Source organism: Apium graveolens, unplaced genomic scaffold (genome assembly GCF_009905375.1).
Source record: "Apium graveolens cultivar Ventura unplaced genomic scaffold, ASM990537v1 ctg8851, whole genome shotgun sequence".
NCBI classification, from domain to species: Eukaryota; Viridiplantae; Streptophyta; class Magnoliopsida; order Apiales; family Apiaceae; genus Apium; species Apium graveolens.
Window position 1 is genome coordinate 80,113 of NW_027421520.1, and position 24,961 is coordinate 105,073.

General features: G+C 36.2%; 1 protein-coding gene across 1 annotated transcript; it reads right to left on the minus strand.

Annotated features, from left to right (window-relative positions):
* Positions 1-7,752: 7,752 nt before the first annotated feature.
* Positions 7,753-8,259, minus strand: LOC141705390 (uncharacterized). Its single transcript, XM_074508380.1, has 2 exons — positions 7,999-8,259; positions 7,753-7,941 (listed from the first exon to the last, which is right to left on the minus strand). The coding sequence occupies exons 1-2, from the start codon at positions 8,257-8,259 to the stop codon at positions 7,753-7,755; spliced, it is 450 nt and encodes a 149-aa protein (XP_074364481.1).
* Between the last annotated feature and the right edge of the window lie 16,702 nt (positions 8,260-24,961).

The following is a 24,961-nucleotide window of genomic DNA, read 5'->3' on the forward strand; positions in this document are numbered from 1 at the left end:
TTTGGGTAAATAAACACTCAAGCTTTCTTAGATCTGAAATAAAAACAGATTAAGAGATGATGAAAGAGTATAACACAAATTAGTTGAATTTAAAAACAAAACCAAATAAGCATAAGTAATGGCTCTGATACCATAAAGACTAATAGAGCAATATACAAATTTGGAAATGAGAAACAACCACAAATGTCAAAATGATAATTATTCAATAATGCCTTCAATCCATACAGCTTCCTTTATATATAGCAATCAACAAACTAGAAATAGAGAAAGACAACCATGTCCTTATACTATCAGAGTACTTAAGCTAACAAGAAGGATAAAGGAGACAATTATGAGAATGTGGTCCTAGAGGTGGTTGTTGAGAGAATAGTGATGTGGCATGCAAGGTGGCACAGCAGCAACGTATGTATGATACCTACGGCTTAAGTATGTATGATACATACGGCTTATGAATCAGTGGAACATTCTTGTTCACAGATATTGTCATATGAATTTGACTACTGCAGCAGAGTTATGAATGGTTGAATACTAGATTTCTTCGGTGAACAGTGTGATAACTTTTATGTAATTTTTACATACAACAAACTCTTTTTCAAATGTCTAACAGTCTAAGCATTTAAAGTGTTTCACTATTTTGAGGAACCTAAATTGAAAGTCACACTAATGAATGTTTCCACATTGCACGGGATTGTAAGACATCCTATAGGATGATCATAGCCAAACTCTTGTTCAGCCCGCCTTAACAACTTTTGGAATGAACGATGTTTTAAATATGATAATGGAACAATGAACTCTTCCTTTCAGTTTTTCCGACATAAACAGCAAAGTGGCATTTTGGTAAATTTTTACTTTTAAGTTCAGCAAAGTGAATTCCCATGATATATATGTATCTTTGATAGAAGGAGGTATAGAAAATTAGAGCTACAATTACTCTCCAGAAATAATTTGCAATCTGATAAATTAATTAAATGAGCCGAGCCGAGTTATTTGTATGTTCGGCTCAAACTCGACTTATTTAGCTCGGAGTCGGCTCGAACTCGGTAACTCGACTTGGCTCGTATAAAATTTTTATATATAACAAATAATAAATATTTACTAATCACTTGTATAAAGATTTTAAATTTTTTAATTAAAATTTAATACTTATTTTAAAGTAAAATGATTAATTTAATTAAAATTTAATACATATTTTAATAATAAATAATATAATTAATTTAATACATATCACAGGAGCTTGATTATTTTAACAAATAATTTCTAATTAAAGTTAACTGTAAATTTCATCTCACACTTTTATTAGAGGAGTCTATGATAAAATCGACCAAAATTACAATTTCAAAAAAATTAAAATAGTGAGTCATTATAATATTTTTAAGAAAAAAAATAAAATAGTTTTTAATAATTATATTTCCCGACCCCTTAAAGGGGCTTGCTTTCTTTATTTATTTTATATGTCTTTTCTAATTTTAACCAATTTATCTTAAATATCAGAAATTACTATATCTTTGACAATCGACATCTACAATTTAAAAGTAATGTACGATTTCTAAAGTTATGAATGTCTAAATAATTTAAAATAAAATTAATTTTATTCTTAAAACTTGACTTGTGAAATATATTGATAAAATTATACACCAATGGATTAAGAATCAAGTCTAGGGTGTGAGTGTGGGTATATAATTGTAAGATGAAACTAGTATTTGCGAACTATACCTTAGGTTGGGTCGATTAAAAAATATATGCGAACTTTTAGTGGACAACTAAACTCGACTCGAGTTCGGCTCGGTTGTTCGTGAGCAAACTCGTGTTCGACTTGGCTTTGCTCGGCTCGTTTATGATGCCTACTGCTTATGAATCAGTGGAACATTCTTGTTCACAGATATTGTCATATGAGTTTCACTAGTGCAGCAGAGTTATGAATGGTTGAATAGATTTCTTCGCTGAACAGTATGATAACTTTTATATAATTTTTACATACAACAAACTCTGTTTCAAATGTCTAAGTGTCTAAGCACTTATAAATGTTTCACTATTTCGAGGAACCTAAATTGAAAGTCACACTAATGAATATTTCCACGTTGCACGAGATTGTAAGATATCCCATAGGATGATCATAGCCAAACTCTTCTTCAGCCCGCCTGAACAACTTTTGGAATGAACGATGCTTTAAATATGATAATGGAACTATGAATTTCTTCTATTCTATTGAGTAACCAGCTCATCTAAAATCTTAAGGTGTTAGAGGAAGGCCCCAATAGGATCATATATTTAACACTCCCCCTCACTCGAAAGCCCATTTATGGGTCGAAGAGTGGACCACCGGCTCCCATCTTTGGGGAATAATTGCCTTAATGTCCACAATAAATTGTGAGAATATTGGAGGTGGCTAGGAATTGAACCTTAGTCCTCCCGCTAACCTAAGCTCTGATACCATGTTGAGTAACCAGCTCATCTAAAACCTTAAGGTGTTAGAGGAAGGCCCAGATAGGATCATATATTTAACACTTTCAGTTTCTCCGACATAAACAGCAAAGTTGCCTTTTGGTACATTTCTACTTTTAAGTTCAGCAAAGTGGATTCCCTTGAAGTTAGGGTTGACTGTACTTTCATTTCTGTAAGAAATATTTCAATGAAATATTCTGCAGTTTCATGACATTATATTTTGTCACTGTTTGCATTCTTAAACAACTAACTTTTCCAGACATGTTAAACCTTGAATTTAAATGTTGATGCAGTTAATAAGTTTTTTCATTGCCACAGGTTAAAAACGATTAAGCAACCAAATATATCTGTATTGGGACATTTTTTAAATTCAATAGTAGGATCTTATTTGGTAATTCTTATCGAATTAAATGGTTGGATTCCTCAGATTTTATACAGAACTAACTGCTCAGTACGGGAGTCTGAGTCACGTGGCCCTCGGAAATTATGACCAAAGTTGTGCACTAAGCCTTGATCAGTTTATCTAGTTAGGTAAGCCATTGACAAGTAAAACCAATTAGAGAGTACTTTAGCAGTACCATAAGGTGAGAAACAAGATTGTCAAGACTTGTCACTGTTGCAAAATGAAATAGAAATGTTTAGCTATTAGTGCAAACATAGCCAAGTTGTTCCAGTTTTTAGAATTATGTAACCGACTTTGATGACCAACTCATCAAAAGCCAGCTATTGTATCAGACGAGTAGCTATAAATCCCTACGTAATCTCCTTAATGTTGAGTTGCAAAACAGAGCCATGTGAATTCCAATGTACTATTGTTTACCACTAACCCCACAAGTAAGGTACTTGCACCACTCATGTTGTTGTCGAAATATAATCCCCTTACAAAGTGCATCTATATATACACTTGCAATTCATCTGATACTCTCATCAAAACTACCAAGCTCAATTATCTGAGATTTCTTCAATTATCAAGTCCTCAAGAGATCATTATTTCATATTCATTCTTCAGATCTATGGCTATCCGTATGCCTCTTATTAACCAAGCTAAACAAATTCTTCGAAGATCTTCCTTAACTGTCAGGCACACAAGTTCTACAATGTCAGATGTACCAAAGGGTTATTTTGCAGTCTATGTTGGAGAACAAGAAAAGAAGCGATTCATGATCCCATTATCATTCTTAAATAAATCTTCTTTTCAGAACTTGTTGAGTCAAGCAGAGGAAGAATACGGCTTTCATCATCAAAATGCTGGACTTACAATACCATGCAGAGAGGATATATTCCTTGATCTCACTTCTCATTTAGGGGGATTATGAGGCAGGATTGATGCTTCAGTTTTTTTACTGACTGCAACATGTACAGAATTGATCATCATACATTTTTGTAGACATTTTTTCTTTGCTTTTTTGCCTTAAAGTAATAACTAGGGTTGGCTGTACTTTCTTTTCTGTAAGAAACTTTTTTGTTGAAATTTTCAGCAACTTGGTCCATAAGAAAGTGTAATTTGCAGACCTTTCTTTACTGGAAGACATTTACTGTATTTTTAAATAAATGTTATATCCAATTTGGTACTTTAGCATTCATCATTTTATCCGTATAGAAGTCAATGGTATTTAAGCTAACAAGAAGGATAAAAGAGACAATTATGAGAATGTGGTCCTAGAGGTGGTTGTTGAGAGAATAGTGATGTGGCATGCAAGGTGGCACAGCAGCAACGTACATAATCTGCATTACTCCCCTTCAGGCTGATCTGGAGACGCAGGGGAAGCTAAGCTCCAATCTTGTCCAGAAGGTGATAGTGTTGTTTCACTGAGAGTGGCTTTGTTAGTATGTCTGCATGTTGAGACCCAGAAGGCACATGAGAAGTTTTAATATCTCCAGCCTTTACTTTGTCGCGTATGAAGTGACAATCCACTTCAATATGTTTGGTTCTAGCATGCATCACTGGGTTGGCTGCAATAGAGAGTGCTGCCATGTTATCACAATGCAGAACTGTATGTGGCAAGGAGGAGAGGCCCATGTCTTTCAGGAGAGTAAATAACCACGTTATTTCACATGTTGTAAGTGCCATGGAGCGATACTGAACGAGTTACAACTTGTTGTTTCTTTGTTTGCCAACTCACAGGAGAGTCACCCAGAAGCAAACAAAAACCAGATGTTGATCGACGAGTTACCGGACAATTCGCCCAATCACTGTCTGAGTATGCTTGTATCGAGGGGCGGGATGCAGATAACAAGAGAACACCCTGAGACGGATTGCCTCCCAAATATCGAAGTAGTTTCATTGCTGCCTGAAGATGGTTGGCTCAAGATGTGCACAGCAAACACAATATCTGGACGTGTCACTGTCAAGTATATAAGTTTTCCAACGAGTCTTTGATAAGGATGAGGATCTGTGAGTGGCGTGCCACTTGTCGGAGTTAATTTCAGATGTGAGTCCATTGGAAATTTGAGGGATGATGCATTTGTCATGCCGAATTCATGTAGCAAATCCAACGTGTATTTCTTCTGTGAAACGAAGAAGCCAGCTGACGAGCGAGCAATTTCAAGGCCCAGAAAATAGCTCACTACACTCAGATCTTTCATATGAAACTGCTTAGCCAACATTGCTTTGAGGTGCTCAATCTCCGTATTAGTGTTGCCAGATATAAGAAGGTCATCAACGTAAACAAGCACCAATGTAATTTTCTCACCCGAGGTTTTTGTAAACAAGCTGTAGTCAGTTTTTGATTGCTCATAGCCAAGGTTCAGCAATGTTTCAGACAGTTGACTGAACCATTGGCGTGGTGCCTGTCTGAGCCCGTACAATGATTTTAAAAGTTGACCCACCCATTCGCCAGTTGACCAATTTGCAGCATGGGCAGACTCAGCAGTAATTCGCGATCTCATGCCACTGTACCCTTAAGGAAATTTCATATAGATAATTTCATCAAGATCTCCGTTCAGGAATGCGTTAGACACGTCCATTTGTACTGTTAATTTCGCGACTTGAGGGAATGTTTCTGCATAATCAATGCCATAAATCTGTTTGCATCCCAGAACCACGAGCCTTGATTTGTACCTTTCAATCATTCCATCAGGATTGTACTTAGTTTTGAAGAGCCACTTGCATCCAATGGCTTTCTTGCCTGGGGAAGTTTAGTAATTTTCCAAGTGTTGTTCTCTTCCAAGGCTGTTAACTCACTATTCATGGCTTCTCTCCAATTCTCGCTTTGCACAACTTGTTTAAAGCTGGTAGGATCATTGTTAATTGTCAAGTTTGCTGAGAAACACTGAAAATGATCATTTATCACCATGTCAACAATGCTTGCAACATTTGCAGATGTGTGCACACTGTTCACATAATCTCCCAACCAAGCAGGCTTATGAGTGACTCGAGAGGATCTCCTATTCAGGTGGTGATGTGTATGAATCATTGTTTTTTGTCTCATCAGTTGGCTGCCCATCCTCAAACACTATGTCATCATGGCAGTAGGCACTAGGCTGAGGCATCTTCACAGGCTTAGGTTGTATATAAGAATCTGAACTTGCACTATTGAGAGGAAAAATTGACTCATGAAAGATCACGTCACGAGAGATAAATGTCTTCTTGTTTGTAAAATCCAAGGTATAGCCCTTTTGAATAAACGGTTATCCAACAAAGACACACGGGACTCCCCTTGGGCCGAATTTATCACCATTTTGAGATGGGTTCGCAGCAAAGGCAAGGCGCCCATAGGCTTTTACACGATCATAATCCGGTGGTTCGTCAAACATGGTCTCGTATGGTGTTTTATTCTCCAAAACTGGTGTTGGAAGTCGGTTAATCAAATAAACAGCATCAAGGACACACTCACCCCAGTGTTCCAATGGCAGACCAGCTTGAAAATAAAGGCATCTAGCAACTTCAAGCACATATCTATGACGTCGTTCCACACGAGCATTTTGCTGTGATCGATTGACACATAAGGTTTGGTGTAATATTCCATTGTCTGCATAGAACTGTCGACAGTTTTAAATCACTAAACTTTGTTGCATTATCAGACCATATAGTTTGTACATTTCGTTTGAATTGCACACCATCATAGTTGCAAAAGGATTTCATGGTGGCAAGATAATTCTGATTTCTGATGTAGGAGATATACCCAAGTAACTCTAGAGTAATCATCAACTATGGTGAGAAAATGTTTATATTTTCCTCTTGTAGCCACTCTATTAGGCCCCCACGTGTCAACATGTATCAGTTGAAACTTATCAGAAGCATGTGAATTACTCAAGTCAAATGAGAGTTTAGCAAACTTAGACATTGGACAAGTGACACATATTTTTTCAACTAGCAAGGGATGGTATCTAAGAAAAGGTATATACCTCAATTTGGTGATGGAAGCATGTCCCAATCATGTGTGCCACAATGCATAGTCTGATATTGGCTGCTTCGAGACAGAGTTAGTAGTGATCACAACAAGCTCATCCTTGAGATAATACAATCCATTTTGAAGTGCACCATTTTCCCGTGTTTGCTTTGTTGCTGCATCAATAATAGTGAATCCTTCTCGGTAAAAATGGACCACATAGTTGTTGACCTCAGACATCCTATGAATAGACATTAAATTATGTTGAAACTGAGGCAACAAAAAGAACCTTTTTCAAGACAAGACCACTTTTCAGTATTAAGTTTCCAATATGAGTAATCTTTGCACTGGCCCCTGTTGGCAACTTAATAATTACATCAGGAGGAGCTGCTCGAACATTGCTCAGTATATCAATGCTAAAGGTCATGTGGTCTCTTGCACCAGAGTCAACAATCCAGGTTGTGTTATCAGTCGTAGACATATGACAAGACACCATTCCAGAAAAACAATTTTCGAGCTCATCATCAGGAATTGACAAGGAAGCACTATTCGATGCAGCTGACTGAGGTAAAATTTTCAAAAGTTGCTGCAGTTGTTGAGTTGTCAAGGTCACATCAGGAGAAGCGCTCTCTTGTACAGCATGGTTAGCACGCCTAGGCTGCTTGGGAGTAGTAACAATAGACTGAGGTTTTGAGGTGAGGGGTTTATACTTTCGATGCCAACGTGGGTAGCCTATCACAGTCTAACACTTATCCCCACTGTGATTCTTTTGCCCACATGCCTGACAAGTTGGTCCTTTATATTCATTCTGAGATCTGCCATACATAGCAGCAGCATCTTGATTTACTGAACCAAACAAGTCCCTTTGTGATTCTTCTTGTTGTAAAGTGGAAAATGCAACATCAACACTAGGGAGGGGATTTTGCATTAAGAGTTGAGAGCGAAGAGCAACATACATATCATCAAGACCATTCAAGAATTAAAGAAGACGTGACTTAGCTTTATATTTATCAATAGCAGAAATAAAGGCTGTAACGTCTGCAGCAACAGTGGTAATCACTGGGAGTGCTTTCATGGACTCAATATCCTCCCAGAGGCTACTCAAGGTAGTGAAATAGTCATTGAGTTTCATATTGTTTTGTCTAAGTGCATATAGATCACTAGTGGGCTTATATTTTTAAGACCCATTACTTAACAAGAAGCGTTTTTCAAGCTGAGACCATACCTCCGATGCAGAGTTTATGAAGAGGATGGACTGTTTAATACCATCAGCAACATTTCTATGCAACCATGACACAACAAGGTCATTACAGGTGTCCCATTGAGCCGCTTGAACAGCATCAGAAGCATATCTGGGAATAGATCCAGTCAAGAACCCTAATTTGCATTTAGCAGAGAGTTGAATTTCAAACGATCGTTTCCAAGATCTATAGTCTGAAGCACATTGTAGCTTGGAGACACTTACAGATAAAGGACCATACGCCATTTTGGGTAAACAGACACTCAAGCTTTCTTAGATCTGAAATAAAAACAGATAGAGAGATGATGAAAGAGTATGACACAGATTAGTTGAATTTAAAAACAAAACCAAATAAGCATATGTAATGGCTCTGATACCATAAAGACTAATAGAGAAATATACAAATCTGGAAATGAGAAACAACCATAAATGTCAAAATGATAATCATTCAATAATGCCTTCAATCCATACAGCTTTCTTTACATATAGCAATCAACAAACTAGGAATAGAGAAGGACAACCATGTTCTTATACTATCAGAGTACTTAAGCTAACTAGAAGGATAAAAAAGACAATTATGAGAATGTGGTCCTAGAGGAGCAACGTACATAATCTGCATTAGCCTTAAGTATGTATGATACCTACGGCCTATGAATCAGTGGAACATTCTTGTTCACAGGTATTGTCATATAAATTTGACTAGTACAGCAGAGTTATGAATGGTTGAATACTAGATTTCTTCGGTGAACAGTGTGATAACTTTTATGTAATTTTTACATACAACAAACTCTTTTTCAAATGTCTAACAGTCTAAGCATTTAAAGTGTTTCACTATTTCGAGAAACCTAAATTGAAAGTCACACTAATGAACGTTTCCACATTGCACGGGATTGTAAGACATCTTATAGGATGATCATAGCCAAACTCTTCTCCAGCCCGCTTTAACAACTTTTGGAATGAACGATGTTTTAAATATGATAATGGAACAATGAATCTCTTCCTTTCAGTTTTTCCGACATAAACAGCAAAGTGGCATTTTGGTAAATTTCTACTTTTAAGTTCAGCAAAGTGAATTCCCATGATATATACGTATCTTTGATAGAAGGATGTATAGAAAATTAGAGCTACAATTACTCTCCCCAAATAATTTGCAATCTGATTAATTAATTAAATGAGCCGAGCCGAGTTATTTGTATGTTCGGCTCGGACTCGACTCGTTTAGTTCGGAGTCGGCTCGAACTCGGTAACTCGACTTGGCTCGTATAAAATTTTATATATAACAATAATAAATATTACTAATCACTTGTATAAAAATTTTAAATTTTTTAATTAAAATTTAATACTTATTTTAAAGTAAAATGATTAATTTAATTAAAATTTAATACATATTTTAATAATAAATAAAATAATTAATTTAATACATATTACAGGAGCTTGATTATTTTAACAAATAATTTCTAATTAAAGTTAACTGTAAATTTCATCTCACACTTTTATTAGAGGAGTCTATGATAAAATCGACCAAAATTACAATTTCAAAAAAATTATAATAATGAGTTGTTAAAATAAATTATAACATTATAATATTTTTAAGAAAAAAAATAAAATAGTTTTTAATAATTATATTTCTCGACCACTTAAAGGGGCTTACTTTCTTTATTTTATTTTATATGTCTTTTCTAATTTTAACCAATTTAACTGAAATATCAGAAATTACTATATATTTGACAATCGACATCTACAATTTAAAAGTAATGTACGATTTCTAAAGTTATGAATGTCTAAATAATTTAAAATAAATTAATTTTATTCTTTAAAACTTGACTTGTGAAATATATTGATAAAATTATACACCAATGGATTAAGAATTAAGTCTAGGGTGTGAGTGTGGGTATATAATTATAAGATGAAACTAGTATTTTGCGAACTATACCTTAAGCTGGGTCGATTAAAAATATATACGAACTGTTAGTGGACAACTCAACTCGGCTCGAGTTTGGCTCGGCTCGGTTGTTCGTGAGCAAATGGCTTTGCTCGGCTCGTTTATAAACGAGTCGATCGTGAACATTTATTTTGGCTCAGTTTTTAAACTCGGCTCGGCGCGGCTCGGCGAGGCATAAGTGGAATGCTTGTGTGGCCTAGTGCTAGTGGGAACTCTTATATTTTTCTTTTCTAGTACAAGTTTAATTATTTATATTGATTATTTAATTATTAATATAAAATATATTGAGTAAGGATTATTTTAATCATACTCTGAATATATTTTGTAATATTAATATTAATTAATCAGGATATAATATAAATAATAAGGAAAACCCATTTTGTTTACTTTTTCTGTTTTGTTACTTGGTGTACCACATCAAGTAAAATAGAAGAAGAGCAACTTGAGATGCCTATATATTGAGAGGTATACTTGAGATTAAAAGGACACAAGTCTCGGTGCCTACATCGCAAACATATATGAGTTGCATAGGTTTTTTGGGCAAACTGAGGTGCGAGTCGCCGTTGATCATTGTTGGTTATGTGGCCAGATTGATCTGTTGCTGTTTTATTCTGGAAGCGATATTGCTGCATTCCATCACAGCTTAAGTGGGGGCAATAATCTCTTCAAGAACAGTCAAGTCCTCTTGAAGGGTTTTGGCGACTCAGCTGTTGTGTTCTTCTTCTTATCAGAATTTGGAAAGCGATAAGAGATAAGTTTTTCTTTACTTTATTTGTCAATTACAGTCTTTTATAGTTTGTTATTGCCTTCGTGTTTTATTTCATTAGTTGGTTATTTTCCATGTTCTTGTTATTATATATATAACTGCCCATTGTTGCTGTGTAGTTAGAATTATACCCAACAATCTTGAAGAGATTATCTGTGTTATATATTAATTAGCAAGATGGTTAACGAAACTGGTGATGTTCCTAAAACTGTTGAGACTGGTTTTGGTTCTGGTGGTACTACTACCATTGACTGGACCACGTATCGTTTTCCCCATCCAATTGATTTATCGGGTATGCCTAATAAATTTAGTGGTGGAGCTTCTTTTTCTCTTTGGCAGAAAAAGACGAAGCTCTAGTTAACGGTTGAGGGGTCTATTGTTAGTGGTACAGTATGATCCTCCTGGGTTGGATCAAGAGGAAAGCTGAATCTGTTAAGGTTTATGCTTTATGGGCTGAGAAGGATGGGGTGGCTAGGGCAGCCAATTTTGGCATCCTTGGAGAACACCTTGTTCGATGTTTATTCATCAGATGCCTATACTGCTAAAGTCTAATGGGAATAAGCTGGACCAAACCCATAATACTGATTCTCAAGGATTTGAGAAGTATTCTATGGCTAGGTTTCTTGATTTTAAGCTGGTGGATGGAAAATCCATGACTGAACAGGTTCATGAGTTGAGATGTTAGTTCATGATTTGGGTGAGTCCGGTAGGTCTTGCTTGAGAAGTTTCGAGTGATGTCTGTGATTGAAAAGCTCCATAAGGCTTGGGAAGAGTTTGCTCTCTCCCTGAAAAGACAGAAAGGAGAGATCACATGGACTAACTTGATGTTGGACATCTCAGTACGGGAGCAGCACAAGTCCAAATAAGGACATGTGTTGCCTGTGGAACATGGGAGCTCGAAGGTGAATGTAGTGATTGTAGGACAGAAAAGAAAGGTAGTCACTAAGAAGGCTAACACTAAACCTGACAAGAACAAGGCTAAGAAACCAAAGGCGAACAAACCATGTTGGTCTTGTGGACAGGTTGGTCATTGGAGCAAGAACTGTCCAAGTAAGAAAGCTAAGAAAGCTGGAGTGGTTAGCTCAAGCAAATATTGTGCTTGGACTTTGGAACCACGAATGGGCCAGTAGCTAACATGGTCATTGGTGAGGTTGTTGCCTCTGGAAACCGATGACGGGTATGGTTACTTACAACCCTGTACTACTTTTCACTTATCTGTCATATGAGTGGTTGATTGATACTGGAGCTAATGTACATATTTGTGCTGATATTAGCTTGTTTGTATCTTGTCAACAGAGTCATGGAGTGACAGTGACGATGGGAATGCTAGTGCTGCACAAGTGCTTGGAATAGGAAACGTAGACCTGAAGTTTGCTTCTGGGCGGATTCTATCTCTCCCTAGAGTGTATCATGTTCCCCTCTATTCGTAGAAATATTATAAGTGGAAGTTGTTTAGTTAAAAACGGCTTTGAACTTTCTTTGAAGTGTAATAAAGTAGTTATTACTCATACTGGTACATTCTTTGGCAAGGGTTACTTGTCTGATGGTTTGTTTTTAATAAATGTGAACCCGTTTTGGGTGGTTTTATTAATGATAGTGTTGCACCTTCTATTAATTGTGTAGAATCATCTGATTTGTGGCACTTACGACTTGGTCATTTAAATCTTGGTGCTCTAAAGAATATGTTGAATTAGAGTTGATTCCAAAATACGCCATTGATAAGAAATCTAAGTGTCAAGTGTGTGTAACTGCTAAACAAACAAGGAAACATTTTTATAATGTTTGTAGGGATTCAGACTTGTTAGATTTAGTGCACTCAGACATATGTGAATTTGGTGGTGTGTTGACCAAGGATCACTGTAGATATTTCATTACCTTTACAGATGATTGTAGTAAATATTGTTATGTTTATTTGCTTAAAACATAAGAATGAAGCACTAGATAAATTCATTATGTATAAAAATGAAGCTGAAACCAAATTGGCAAAGTACTTAAACGTTTGAGGTCTGATAGAGGTGGTGAGCATACGAGTACCTTGTTTAATGAATTTTGCGCAAACAATGGTATAGTTCATGAGGTTACTCCACCATACACACCTGAGTCTAATGGGTGGCAGAACGAAAGAACAGAACTTTTAAAGACATGATTAACAATATGCTAATTAATTCTGGGTTGCCTAAGTACATGTGGGGAGATGCTCTGAATACGGCTTGCCATATTCTGAATAGAGTCCCTCTGAAAACATATGGACAAGACACCATATGAATTATGAAGAAAGCGTAGGACAGTTTGAGTTATCTTCGTGTGTGGGGGTGCCTTGCTAAGGTGCTTGTCTCTGAACACAAGAGAAAGAAACTGGGTCCGAAACTGTTGATTGTATCTTTTTGGGCTATCTTGAAACCACAACTGCTATGAGATTTTTAGTATTAAAATCTGACATAGATGGTATTGTGGCGAATACGATAGTTGAGTTTCATGATGAAACTTTCTTTGAGGAAGTATTCCCAATGAAGACTGGTATATCTTTGGGTGGTTCTGAGGATGATCCCACTCACACATCAAGTTCTATTCCTGATCATGTGGAAAAGATGACAAATATGGGGGTGGATCCTGGTAGTAGCTCTACTCCTAACAAAGTAGAGGAACCTAGAAGGAGTAAGCGTTCAAGGCTAGTCAAGGACTTTGGAAGTGATTACATCACTTACAATGTCGAGGACGAACCTTTAACTTTCCGTCAGGCCATGGATTCTTTGGAATCAAGGTACTGGAAAGGCGCTGTGAAGAGTGAGATGGACTCTATTATTCTAATGGAACATGGGAGTTAGTCGATCTCCCTCCTGGGTGTTCTACTATAGGATGTAGTGGATTTCAAGAGGAAGTTAAACCCTGATGGTTCAATAGATAAGTACAAGGCTAGGCTAGTTGCTAAGGGCTTTAGGCAAAGAGAAGGCATTGATTATTTTGATACATATTCTCCAGTTGCCCGAATGACAACAATCTGAATGGCTTATTGCATTGGCTTTTGTACATGGTCTTATCATCCATCAAATGGATGTAAAGACGGCTTTTCTTTATGGTGACCTTGAAGAAGAGATTTATATGGATCATCCTGAGGATTTGTTGTATCTGGTAATGAGAGGAAAGTATGTAGACTAGTCAAGTCCATCTATGGCCTTAAACAAGCACCTATAGACTGGCAAAAAAAGTTTGATGAAACTGTTTTAGACTTCGAGTTTTTAGTTTAATGAAAGTGACAAGTGTGTCTACTATAAGGTTAGAGGTAATGATTGTGTGATCGTGTGCTTGTATGTAGATGAATCTTGTTGTTGGAACCAATATTGAGATTATTAACAAGACAAAGAGTTTCTTGAAGATGCACTTGAGATGAAAGATATGGGTAAAAGCTGGGTGTGATTCTTGGGATCAAGTGACTCAGTCAACTGATGGAATAACTTTGTCACGGTCTCATTATATAGAGAAATCTATACTTGAGATGTATGGTTATTCAAATTGTAGAATCGCTAGTACACCATATGATTCAAAAGTTGTCTTAGTTAAGAATAGTTCAGGAGTTCCTGTGTCTCAGTTAGGTATTCTTAGATTATTGGGAGTTTGCAATATCTTGCTAATGTGACTAGGCCAGATATTTCTTATTCTGTGTCTAAGTTGGCTAGATATACAAGCTATCAAAATAAGACTCATTGGGAGGCACTGGATAGAGTTCTTTGATATCTGAAGGGAACTATGTCCCTTGGCTTGCATTACCCGGAGATTTCCGGGGGTACTCGAGGGGTACAGTGATGCAAGTTGGATAGCTAAGAAATCTGGTTCCAATGGAGTGACTGGATATGTGTTACCCTTGCGGGTGGAGCAGTGTCCTGGAAGTCTTCTAGACAGACTTTGATTACTCGGTCTACTTTTGAGGCTGAGTTGTGTGCACTTGATGCCACGGGGACGGAGGCTGAATGGTTACATTGACTCGTGAGTATGTTACTTGTATTAAGTAAGCCGATTCCTGCCATTCTGTTCATTGTGATAGCCGTACAAACTATCGACAAAGTCAGAGTGTAAAGTATAATGCTAAAATAAAGAGACACATCACAGTTAGACTAAAGTCTATAAGGGGTCTTGGTCTGATAGGATTATTGCTATAGAGTTCATAGGAACTCAGGATAATATAGCTAATCCGTTGACTAAAGGGATTGAGCATGCTATAGTCCTTAAGTCGAGGTTGGGGATGGACTGGTAACCCATCATAATTCATCAACAGCGGGAACCCAATACACCTGAGAGGAGATCCCTCGAAGTGTATTCAATGTGGTAATAACAAGTTGTAAGGATAAATTGGTAGTACCTCTACCATATACAGTTAGATACTTATATATCTGAGTCTATTCCCTATAAACCTTAAGAGGTACTTGGAACTGCTAGTTAGCAAGAGTTATTTGAACTCTGAATGGGTCAAGTACGTTTGACGAGATGATAGCAGTACATCTCTGGAGATGCCCAGCCTAAGCGAATGTAATTGTGTGGTCGCAATTAGAGGAAAGGGTTATTCCTCGAAACATTCGACGAACAGGATCGAGACATGAACATTAACGTCTCAAAGCCGTAGATTGGCACCATAGCCTTTGACTTGTCGTCGTCTATGGAGTGTGGTTACACCCAACGGATAAGATTCAAGGTGAAACATCCATCTGTATCCTGTAGCCATCGAAGTAGAGGACTTAGGAGGGTTCAAACCCCGGGAGGGTACCGCTCTGAAAAGCAAGTCATGATAAAATCTGGTATGCAATTTAATTATGGATTTGTGGGGGATTGTTAGAAAATGGAAAGTTTAAGGCATATTTTATATATGTTTCTTGATATGATTTCCGGAAACTAACACTTGGAGGTTGTTCCTTGACATGAAGACTTAAACCTTCATATTTGGATCTAAGATATTTTCTTAGTGGAATCCATGAATATATTGAGACAAAGTTGCTTGTTTGAAATGGGTTATGGGGATTTTGTCCCACATTGGTATTGTAAAAGAAAGATATTGAGTTTATATAGCATCTTGTGTTAGTGTTGTTTACAACTACTAGCATAAGTGGAATGCTTGTGTGGCCTAGTGCTAGTGGGAACTCAACCCGATTGGGAGTCAGAGGAAATATACTGAGTAAGGATTATTTTAATCATACTCTGAATATATTTTGTAATATTAATATTAATTAATCAGGATATAATATAAATAATAAGGAAAACCCATTTTGTTTACTTTTTCTGTTTTGTTACTTGGTGTACCACATCAAGTAAAATAGAAGAAGAGCAACTTGAGATGCCTATATATTGAGAGGTATACTTGAGATTAAAAGGACACAAGTCTCGGTGCCTACCTCGCAAACATATATGAGTTGCATAGGTTTTTTGGGCAAACTGAGGTGCGCCGTCGCCGTTGATCATTGTGGTTTTGTGGTCAGATTGATCTGTTTGTTGTTTTATCCTGGAAGCGATATTGCTGCATTCCATCACAGCTCTAAGTGGGGGCAATAATCTCTTCAAGAACAGTCAAGTCCTCTTGAAGGGTTTGGCGACTCAGCTGTTGTGTTATTCTTCTTATCAGAATTTGGAAAGCGATAAGAGATAAGTTTTCTTTACTTTCTTTGCAATTACAGTCTTTACTAGTTTGTTATTGCCTTCGTGTTTTATTTCGTTAATTGGTTATCTCGTCATGTTCTGGTTATTATATATATAACTGCTCATTGTTGCTGTGTAGTTAGAATTATACACAACAATGTGGTCCTAGAGGTCGTTGTTGAAGAATAGTGATGTGGCATGCAAGATGACACAACAGCAACGTACATATCTGCATCTAGCCTTAAGTAGGTATGATTACACCTAACGGCTATATGAATCAGTGGAACATCTCTGGTATCACTATATATTGTCATATGAATTTGACATAACTGGTTGAATACTAGATTCTTCGGTGAACAGTGTGATAACTTTTATATAATTTTTACATACAACAAACTCTTTTTCAAATGTCTAACAGTCTAAGCATTTAAAAAGTTTCACTATTTCGAGGAACCTAAATTGAAAATCACCCTAATGAACGTTTCCACATTGCACGGGATTGTAAGACATCCCTTAGGATGATCATAGCCAAACTCTTCCTCAGCCCGCCTCAACAACTTTTGGAATGAACGAGGCTTTAAATATGATAATGGAACTATGAATCTCTTCCTTTCAGTTTCTCCGACATAAACAGCAAAGTGGCATTTTGTAACATTTCCTACTTTTAAGTGTCAGCAAAGTGGGATTCCCATGATATATACGTATCTTTGATAGATAGATGTATAGATAATTAGAGCTACAATTACTCGCCCAGAAACAATTTGCAATCTGATAAATTGAATGAGTAAGAGATGAGATGAGTCGTGACGAGGATTGCCTTTGTATAAATAGTTGTGTCTGTAATAATATTACAGGTGAAGTTAAAAACAGCACGGTGAATCCAAAGGAAATTGCATATTTGGGGGACAGTTTCTTAACTTAAGGCAACTAACAGAAGTATGCAGTACTTGAACCTAGGATCTCCCCTAAACGGCCATTTTGTTGTTTAGGGAGGTTGTTACCGGAACATAAACCTTCCAACAAGTTTTCCTTTTTCCCTAAATTATTAGAAAAAACGATAGCAACAAGTTCATTATGATATTTCCTTTACTGTCAACTTTATGCTGTTATAGATAGATTTCCCGCCACTTATAGGTGTTATTAACTTTCATAACGAACAATAAAGACGTATTAATTAATTGTAATGTATATTTATAATGCCAGTAACATAGGATTTCACCATCTTGTTTGATTCCCCTGCCAGATATAACAGTCCTCGAATCATCAACTGGACCTACTTATAGACTGAATCTTAAACTCCACTCGATTATTAATATTCAAGGCTTTTCTAGCCGGTAGCTGTCTTACATTGTATATCAGGCATCAGCTTCCGATATTTCCTAAAAAAAAATCAATAAATTGACCTTGAGTGGAACAGCTGTTTTTTCTGTTGGAAAGGCAAATAAAATAGATTAGTTGTACTTGATTTATCATACTTAAAACTCCATTCTGTTAATTATCTTATGCTCCACTCTTGCACAAAATTGAAAATCTGACAAAGCTTTATTATCTTGCTTGGATTACAGGTAATTACCTGTTTATGCTCAATAAGAGTAAAGAAGAGTTCAAAACTACCTTATCATACTTAAAGCACAATGCATTTCTTGAAAGCCAAAAAGAATTTTAAAGAAATCAAGTTACTCTTAAATAGATCGTTAACATGATGATAAAGAAATTGCATGGAGTTAAGAAGTTTATAAGTTTTGTTATTTATAACCAAATGCCTCATATGTTTGATATATTGTTACCTTCTTGAATTTTGAACTCGATATCTTGAGGAAAAGCTATAGTACTTCAATGATCATCACACTCTCAGATTAAATCACAAACACATTTTTATGTGGTCCTGATGAAAGCTTGACAGAGCGTTAAATGGATGTACTTGTGAAGTGGTTAGCGAATTTTAAAATATGAACTTTGGCAGATTCTTTACTGGCCGCTTATTCTGCTTAGACAGATTCTTGTTCATAAAGAGTTCATAAAGCCGTTAATCATGTATTTAGGATTTAGGAATAACTTTTATGTAATCTGTTTGATTTCATTGATATTAATAAAGACTTATTTTGTTTTTATTACGGGACTTTATCTATTTAAGCGTTTAAATAAGATATACCATAGTTTGGAGTAAAGCTTTTTATGGATTATGATGAGATCATAATAGTGAGACCTAAAAAGATGATAACTCTAAACTTAAATAGTTCCTGGTCATAGGATTACTAACTGGTAATTATAATCCGCAAAGATCGGTACATACTATGCTTGCTTCATTATGAAGGATGTCCCTGTTCTCATAGACATTTGTGTGGTGACACTATAGCTAGTATGTAGGTGCTTATTATAGAATAAGTTCACTGAACATGACTCGCACAGCTGAACAACTGATGGAGTTCACTCACGTGTCAGCAGTTGTTCACATAGTGATAGTTGTACAAGTTTCCTTAGACTTGAGGTCATCATAGTCATCTTGTGTACACTGAACTATGCTTTGGTTTAGTTCTTAGTCTCCAGGGACAATTATTAGGGCTCTTCTGGGTATAGGAATTTGTACACGAAGATAGTGTATGATCAATAAAGGATTCACCCCTTCCAGTGAAGGAAGCGAATGTTCAAGGCTGATCCACTTATGCTAGTTCAGGAATCTCTGGCTAGAGTAAATGAATTAGAAAGGAGTTTCTAATTTGCATAGAACTACGCATAGTAAATGGTAAGCAAACTGATTGAATTAGATAGGCTTGACACGAGATCCATGCCTTATATTTAATCGGGACATTGTAGGTAGAAGGAGTTATTGTACGGTAACTATTCACTGACAGGTTCTTGGTATTCTAAGCAGTGAATTCATATTATCCGGATAGTCCCGATATGTTGAGAAGCATCACTCACGATGTAGAATAAATGTGATTAGTTAATTAATCATATTTAATAAATTAGAGAATTTATATAAATAATGATAAAATAGTTTTATTATTATTTATTTCTACTACCGGCTTAATATTGAACCTACAGGGTCACACCATAAAAAGAGAATGATTTATTGGGGAGGAATTAATTAATAATGGCTAATAATTATTTATTTGTGAAATAAATAATTAATTGGCAAATTTAATAATTGATTAAATGAGATTTAATTGATTATAAATTAATTAAGAAAAGTTCTTAATATTATTAATTAAAGGATTTAATTTTTGGAAATTAAATCAAGAGAGAGAATTATTTCTAAAGTGTTTAGAAAAATGATTAATAATTAAAAGGTGTTTTAATTATTAATGAGAATAATAAATGGGAAAATAATAATAATATTTATGGGAACTGAAAAATTTTGCCTATAAATACACTATTATAGACCCTATTTTATTCTAACACACATCGAACCCGAAAACCCAAAAGGTTGGAAAACCCAATTCTCTCCACCTTCTTCCTCCTCCTTAGCATCATTTTCTTGGTGGATACCGGTGGAGTGCTTCACACTTGAGGAGCAACTGCTAAGGATCTCTGATCGTTGTTTCCGAATTATTTTAAAAGGTTAATTCGATGCCCTCGAAATTTTTATTCACGATTTATATGCTTGTATTTGGATTTGGTATGTGTAAAAGTGTTTTACCATGCCCCTGCTTGCGTTAAAATCCAACATTTTCTAGTTTCTACTGACTCCAACATGTACGAATTGATCATGCACACATTTTTGTAGACATTTTCATTTAGCCTATGCAGGCTATGCTAGATTCCAATACCATGTACTTTAACGGTTTTCCTTTAAAATGCATAGTATACATAATGGCAATTGAACTTATTCCATTGTACTTCAAATAGCCGATTGTTTGATGACCAATCAAAGAACTGTAGCAGTGCTTAAATTAGTTATTTTTGCTTTGCAAAGATTTGCCATTTCAACATCTAAAAATTGGGTTAAAATAAAGTTAGATACTATAACAAGTCCTATAAGACTTCTTGCTGCAGTTGATGGGAGACAGAACCAACTGCAACAAAATGCCACTGAGTCATGGATCATGACACTGAGTCATGATCAGTTTGGGAATAACCTTAAATTGTTTCCTAGTAGCAGCCAGTTTATCTAGTTAGGTAAGCCAGTGACAAGTAAAACCATCTATGCAATAAGTTATGCGTAGAGCTTCAAGTAGCCGATCTTCTTTCTCAATCAGAGAGTGCTTTAGCAGTACCATGAACTATGAACATGGAGGATATAAGTTACATTTAGAGTTAGAGATATATGGATCTATGTAAATGGCCTAAACATAATTTTGGATTAACTTATTAGCATGTACATATATATTTTAATCGGATTGGGTTAGATTGGTTTAAAATTATCGAAAACCATATCCAACCCAATTAAATCGGGTTGACATTTTTTCAACCAAACTATATATCGGGTTGAAAGAAATCGGTTTGGTTCGGCCGAAATAGGGTCGATTCGGTTTGGATTGTTCGGGTTGGCCAAACCGTGTACACCCCTAGAAAAGGAGGTTTTGGATGTTCCAATGGACAGTGAAGTGTCTACTTTTCATGGGATTTGTCCCCCTTAACTATAAGTGGTACATGTTTAAATGGAGAAAAACATTGTTGAATTAATATGAGCATAGGTTGTATGCATATAGATCTGTGGTAAAAATTTCATAATTTTATATGCTTGTATGAATTAATTATGATTTTTACAAGTTATATTATGGATTAATTTTGTCTGATGAGAAATCGTTTCTCAGAATAATTTTGAATGTTGATCTGGGTTCTACAAGTGTTGTAGATCGTCTGGGTATTTTTTTCATAATTTTATGATGTATAGATTTTTTATTATGAATTTTTGAAGTTGTATCAATTAAAATTGTAATAAAATATAGATATATATATATAATATGTTGTATATATATATAATCTGTACATCTGCAAAAGTTTGTCTGTTGTTTGTGTGTTGCACGGCTGTCAGTAAAGGACAGAGAAGAATCAGAGTTGTCAGGTGCGCAAACCGAGGAAAAGCGGCGGCTGCTGAAAAAACAAACAAAAAAAAGAGGGGTGTAACGCATTCCGGGAATGCGTTACACACCTGTGGCGCATTCAAGGAATGCGTTACACCCTTTAATGGCTTAAATGGGGTGTAACGCATCACCAGAATGCGTTACAGGGCTTGTAACGCGTTCCTGTAATGCGTTACAGCCCGTCTGTTAATTTTAAAATTGATTTTCTGGGAGTTTCGTAACTCCGTTTTGGGTGTGTAATATACCGTTGGATTCGTTTTTCCGAGACCGATCTAATGGAGTGATCAATTTTAGTTTATATAAAAGTTTTGAACTGTTTATATTTCCATGAAGTTTTTAAAGCTATTTTTGACTGTTTTAGTTGCTTTTAAATGCTTCATGTGATACATAGAGATGTATATTGCTTAGACCAATGTGCTAGATGATGTAACATGCCTACCTTGATGTTTATTCATGTTGATATATGTGATATATGCTTATTTTATCATGCGATGATAGATTTAGGTGAACTTAAATGAACATAAGGTGTTTGTTAGACAACCTAGTATAGTGAAATTATTTCATAACCTTAAAAACAATATTATGAATACAATCATGAGATTCTTATGTTTGTGAAACACATAATTGAATATGAATTTTCGATATGAGAGAAAGGATGATTCTGTCAACAACAGATTTATATCTGTAAGAAAGGGTTATTAAGTGACGCCTCTTGACAATGCTCCACCCGATCTGGGAATCGTCTGATTATTGATTATTGATTTGAAATATTTAATTTAAAAGGAAGAATCTCTTTATAATATGATTATGATTGTAACGTAATATAATCCCTCTAAAATTAAATAATATCAAGTAGTAATTGGCCAATGACACAACGGGCTTGTGTCGGTCATAGCCTTCCAACATGATAGAAAGTAGTTCTTATTTTTGAATCATTGTCGTTTCGTGCCACAGCCGAGGGCTTTGATTTTGAAATAAGAAATACTTGTCTATACATAGAGATGTGTACATTGAATAAGATCTAAAGGTCGTTACGTGCCACAGCCGTGGGCCTTTGGGGACTGATTCATTTGTACGGAATGTTGGGTTTTGGACTTGACTTAGAATATTGAGTTTGTCGTGCCACAGCCGTGAACTCAATTATTCAAGAGGCCTAAAGTTTGATTAGGGAATAACATAAGATGTAATTGACAAGAGTTGTCTGCCTATTGAACATTACATGGTCATTTCGTGCCCAGCCGGGGTTGTGTAATGGAATGTAGAATCCCTATTCCCACTAGCATTATGAATGCTTAATTTTCACGTAGAGGGTTGAATAAATTAGATAAACTAGTGGGAGCCACTTATGAATAAAGACCCGGATTCATATAGTGCTTTAAAATGAAATCGAATATTTGCTAAGTGTTGTTATGTATTATCATTTACAGATTTACTTTGTACGTTATGTCTCTGCACTATCACTCAGGAGCATACTAAGATGCTCACAAATTGACTGGTCCTAATTATGCTGACTGGCTTCGAAACTTGAGAATTGTTCTCAGGATTGAGAAGCTGGAATACGTGATTGACTCACCTAAGCCTACTGAACCTGCTAGTGATGCACATAATGATGAACATGTTGTGTATCGTAAGTGGATAGATGATGCAAATGTTGCTCAATGCATCATGCTAGCTTCCATGAACATGAGCTACAGAAGCAATATGAGCATATGGATGCCTCGCACTATCCTCATGCATCAAACAAAGAGTTGTATGATGTGGCGGGGAGGACAGCTCGATCTGAGATATCGAAGGAGCCTGTTCGGTTGTAGGATGTCTGAGGGATCATCTGTGAATGACCATGTACTTAAGATGATCAATTTGATTGAACGTCTTGGACAACTTGGTTTGCCATGGATGGGGGAGCTGAGCCAAGACTTGGTCTTGTAATCGCTTCCGAGTTCGTTCTCGCAGTTTGTTGTGAACTTTCACATGGAATAAGTTGGATGTCAGCCTGCCTGAACTCCACAACATGTTGAAGACTGCGGAATCGAATTTTTCCCCTAAGAAGAGTTCTGTTCTTCTAATTGGTGAAGGTTCCAATCCTAAGAAAAGGAAGAGGAACTCTTCCAAGAAGAGAAAGTAGGTGAGAAAATGCGGTTCCACCAAAAGCTGAAGACCCAAAGAGCAAAGTTGTTTGCTTTCACTGTAACAAGGTGGGGCACTGGAAGAGGAACTGCAAGGTTTACCTTGCAGAATTGAAAAAGAAGAAGGGTAGTGAGACTACCGCTTCTGATTCAGGTATGTTCATGATAGAAGTGAAATATGTCATTTCTACTTGGGTATTAGATACCGCCTGTGGTTCTCATATCTGCATTTGTTGCAGGGACCAAGGAGAAGTAGGACTCTTGAGGAAGAGGAGGTGATTCTACTGATGGGAAATGGAGCAAGAGTTGCTGCTGAAGATGTAGAATCATTTCATTTACATAGGCCTACGGGCAAGACTATTGTTTGAAATAATTGTTATTTTGTTCCCTCGATTGTGAGGAATATTATCCCATGTTTAGACTGGATGGATTTTTCATTTATTATGAGAATAATGAATGTTCTATTCTTAGAGATAATATTCTTTATGGACGTGTACTTTAAATAATGGTCTGTATATAGGTGACATAATTTACTTCAGATTGAACAAACTAATAAAATAGAAAAGGGGATGATGAAAATCTCACTTTATAGTGGCATTACAGTCTCCATTTAGTAGACATGGAGAGAGGGCTGCAAATTTGCTAGGAATGGTACACACAGATGTATGTGGACCAATGTCTACGCGAAGCCATGGGTGGATTTTCATACTTCATTACTTTCATAGATGATAGATCTGGATTCGGATATGTGTTTTGATGAAACATAGTCTGAGCCTTTGAAAGTTCAAAGAATATAAGTATGAAAGTGGAGAAACAACCAAACATAGTATTATAACTCTTCGATCAGATCGAGGTGGTGAATACTTTAATGGAGTGTTTCTAGATTATCTCAAAATAAATGGTATACGTCTCCCAGTGGACTCCTCCAGATTGTATCTGAAAGGAGAAATCGAAACTTTTGTTAGACATAGTTTTGGTCCATGATGAGCTATGCAAATCTTCCAGTATTCCTATGGGGTTATGCATGGAAACCTCAGCATATTTACTGAATAAGGTGCCTTCTAAATCTGTTCCTCAACTCCGTATGAGATATGGAAATAAGGAAACCGGGTCTTAAACACGTTAAGATTTGGGGATGTCTAGCTTATGTCAAGAATGTTGACCCAGATAAGCTGGAATATCGATCCGTAAAATGTAGTTTTGTGGGATATCCTAAAGAGACCTTTAGGGTATTACTTTTACACCGATTCCATACGGTGTTTGTCTCCAGACAATGCTACCTTCTTGGAAAAGGAGTTTATCCTTGAAGGAACAGTGGGAGCAAAATTGAACTTGATGAAGTTCAAGAAGCACAAACTACTATCGGATCAAGTGCAAACCCTGTTCTGACTGAACAACCTTTTGGGAACAGCCCATTCATAGGTCAGGGAAGAGTGGTCTCGCCAACCTGAGAGGTAATATGGCCTTG

Excerpts from the sequence above, each read along its gene's own strand:
- LOC141705390 (XM_074508380.1), bottom strand. The coding sequence starts at position 8,259 with ATGGCGTATGGTCCTTTATCTGTAAGTGTCTCCAAGCTACAATGTGCT. Across the intron at positions 7,942-7,998 it reads TCATAAACTCTGCATCGGAG|CCCACTAGTGATCTATATGC; the intron begins GTATGGTCTCAG and ends TAAAAATATAAG.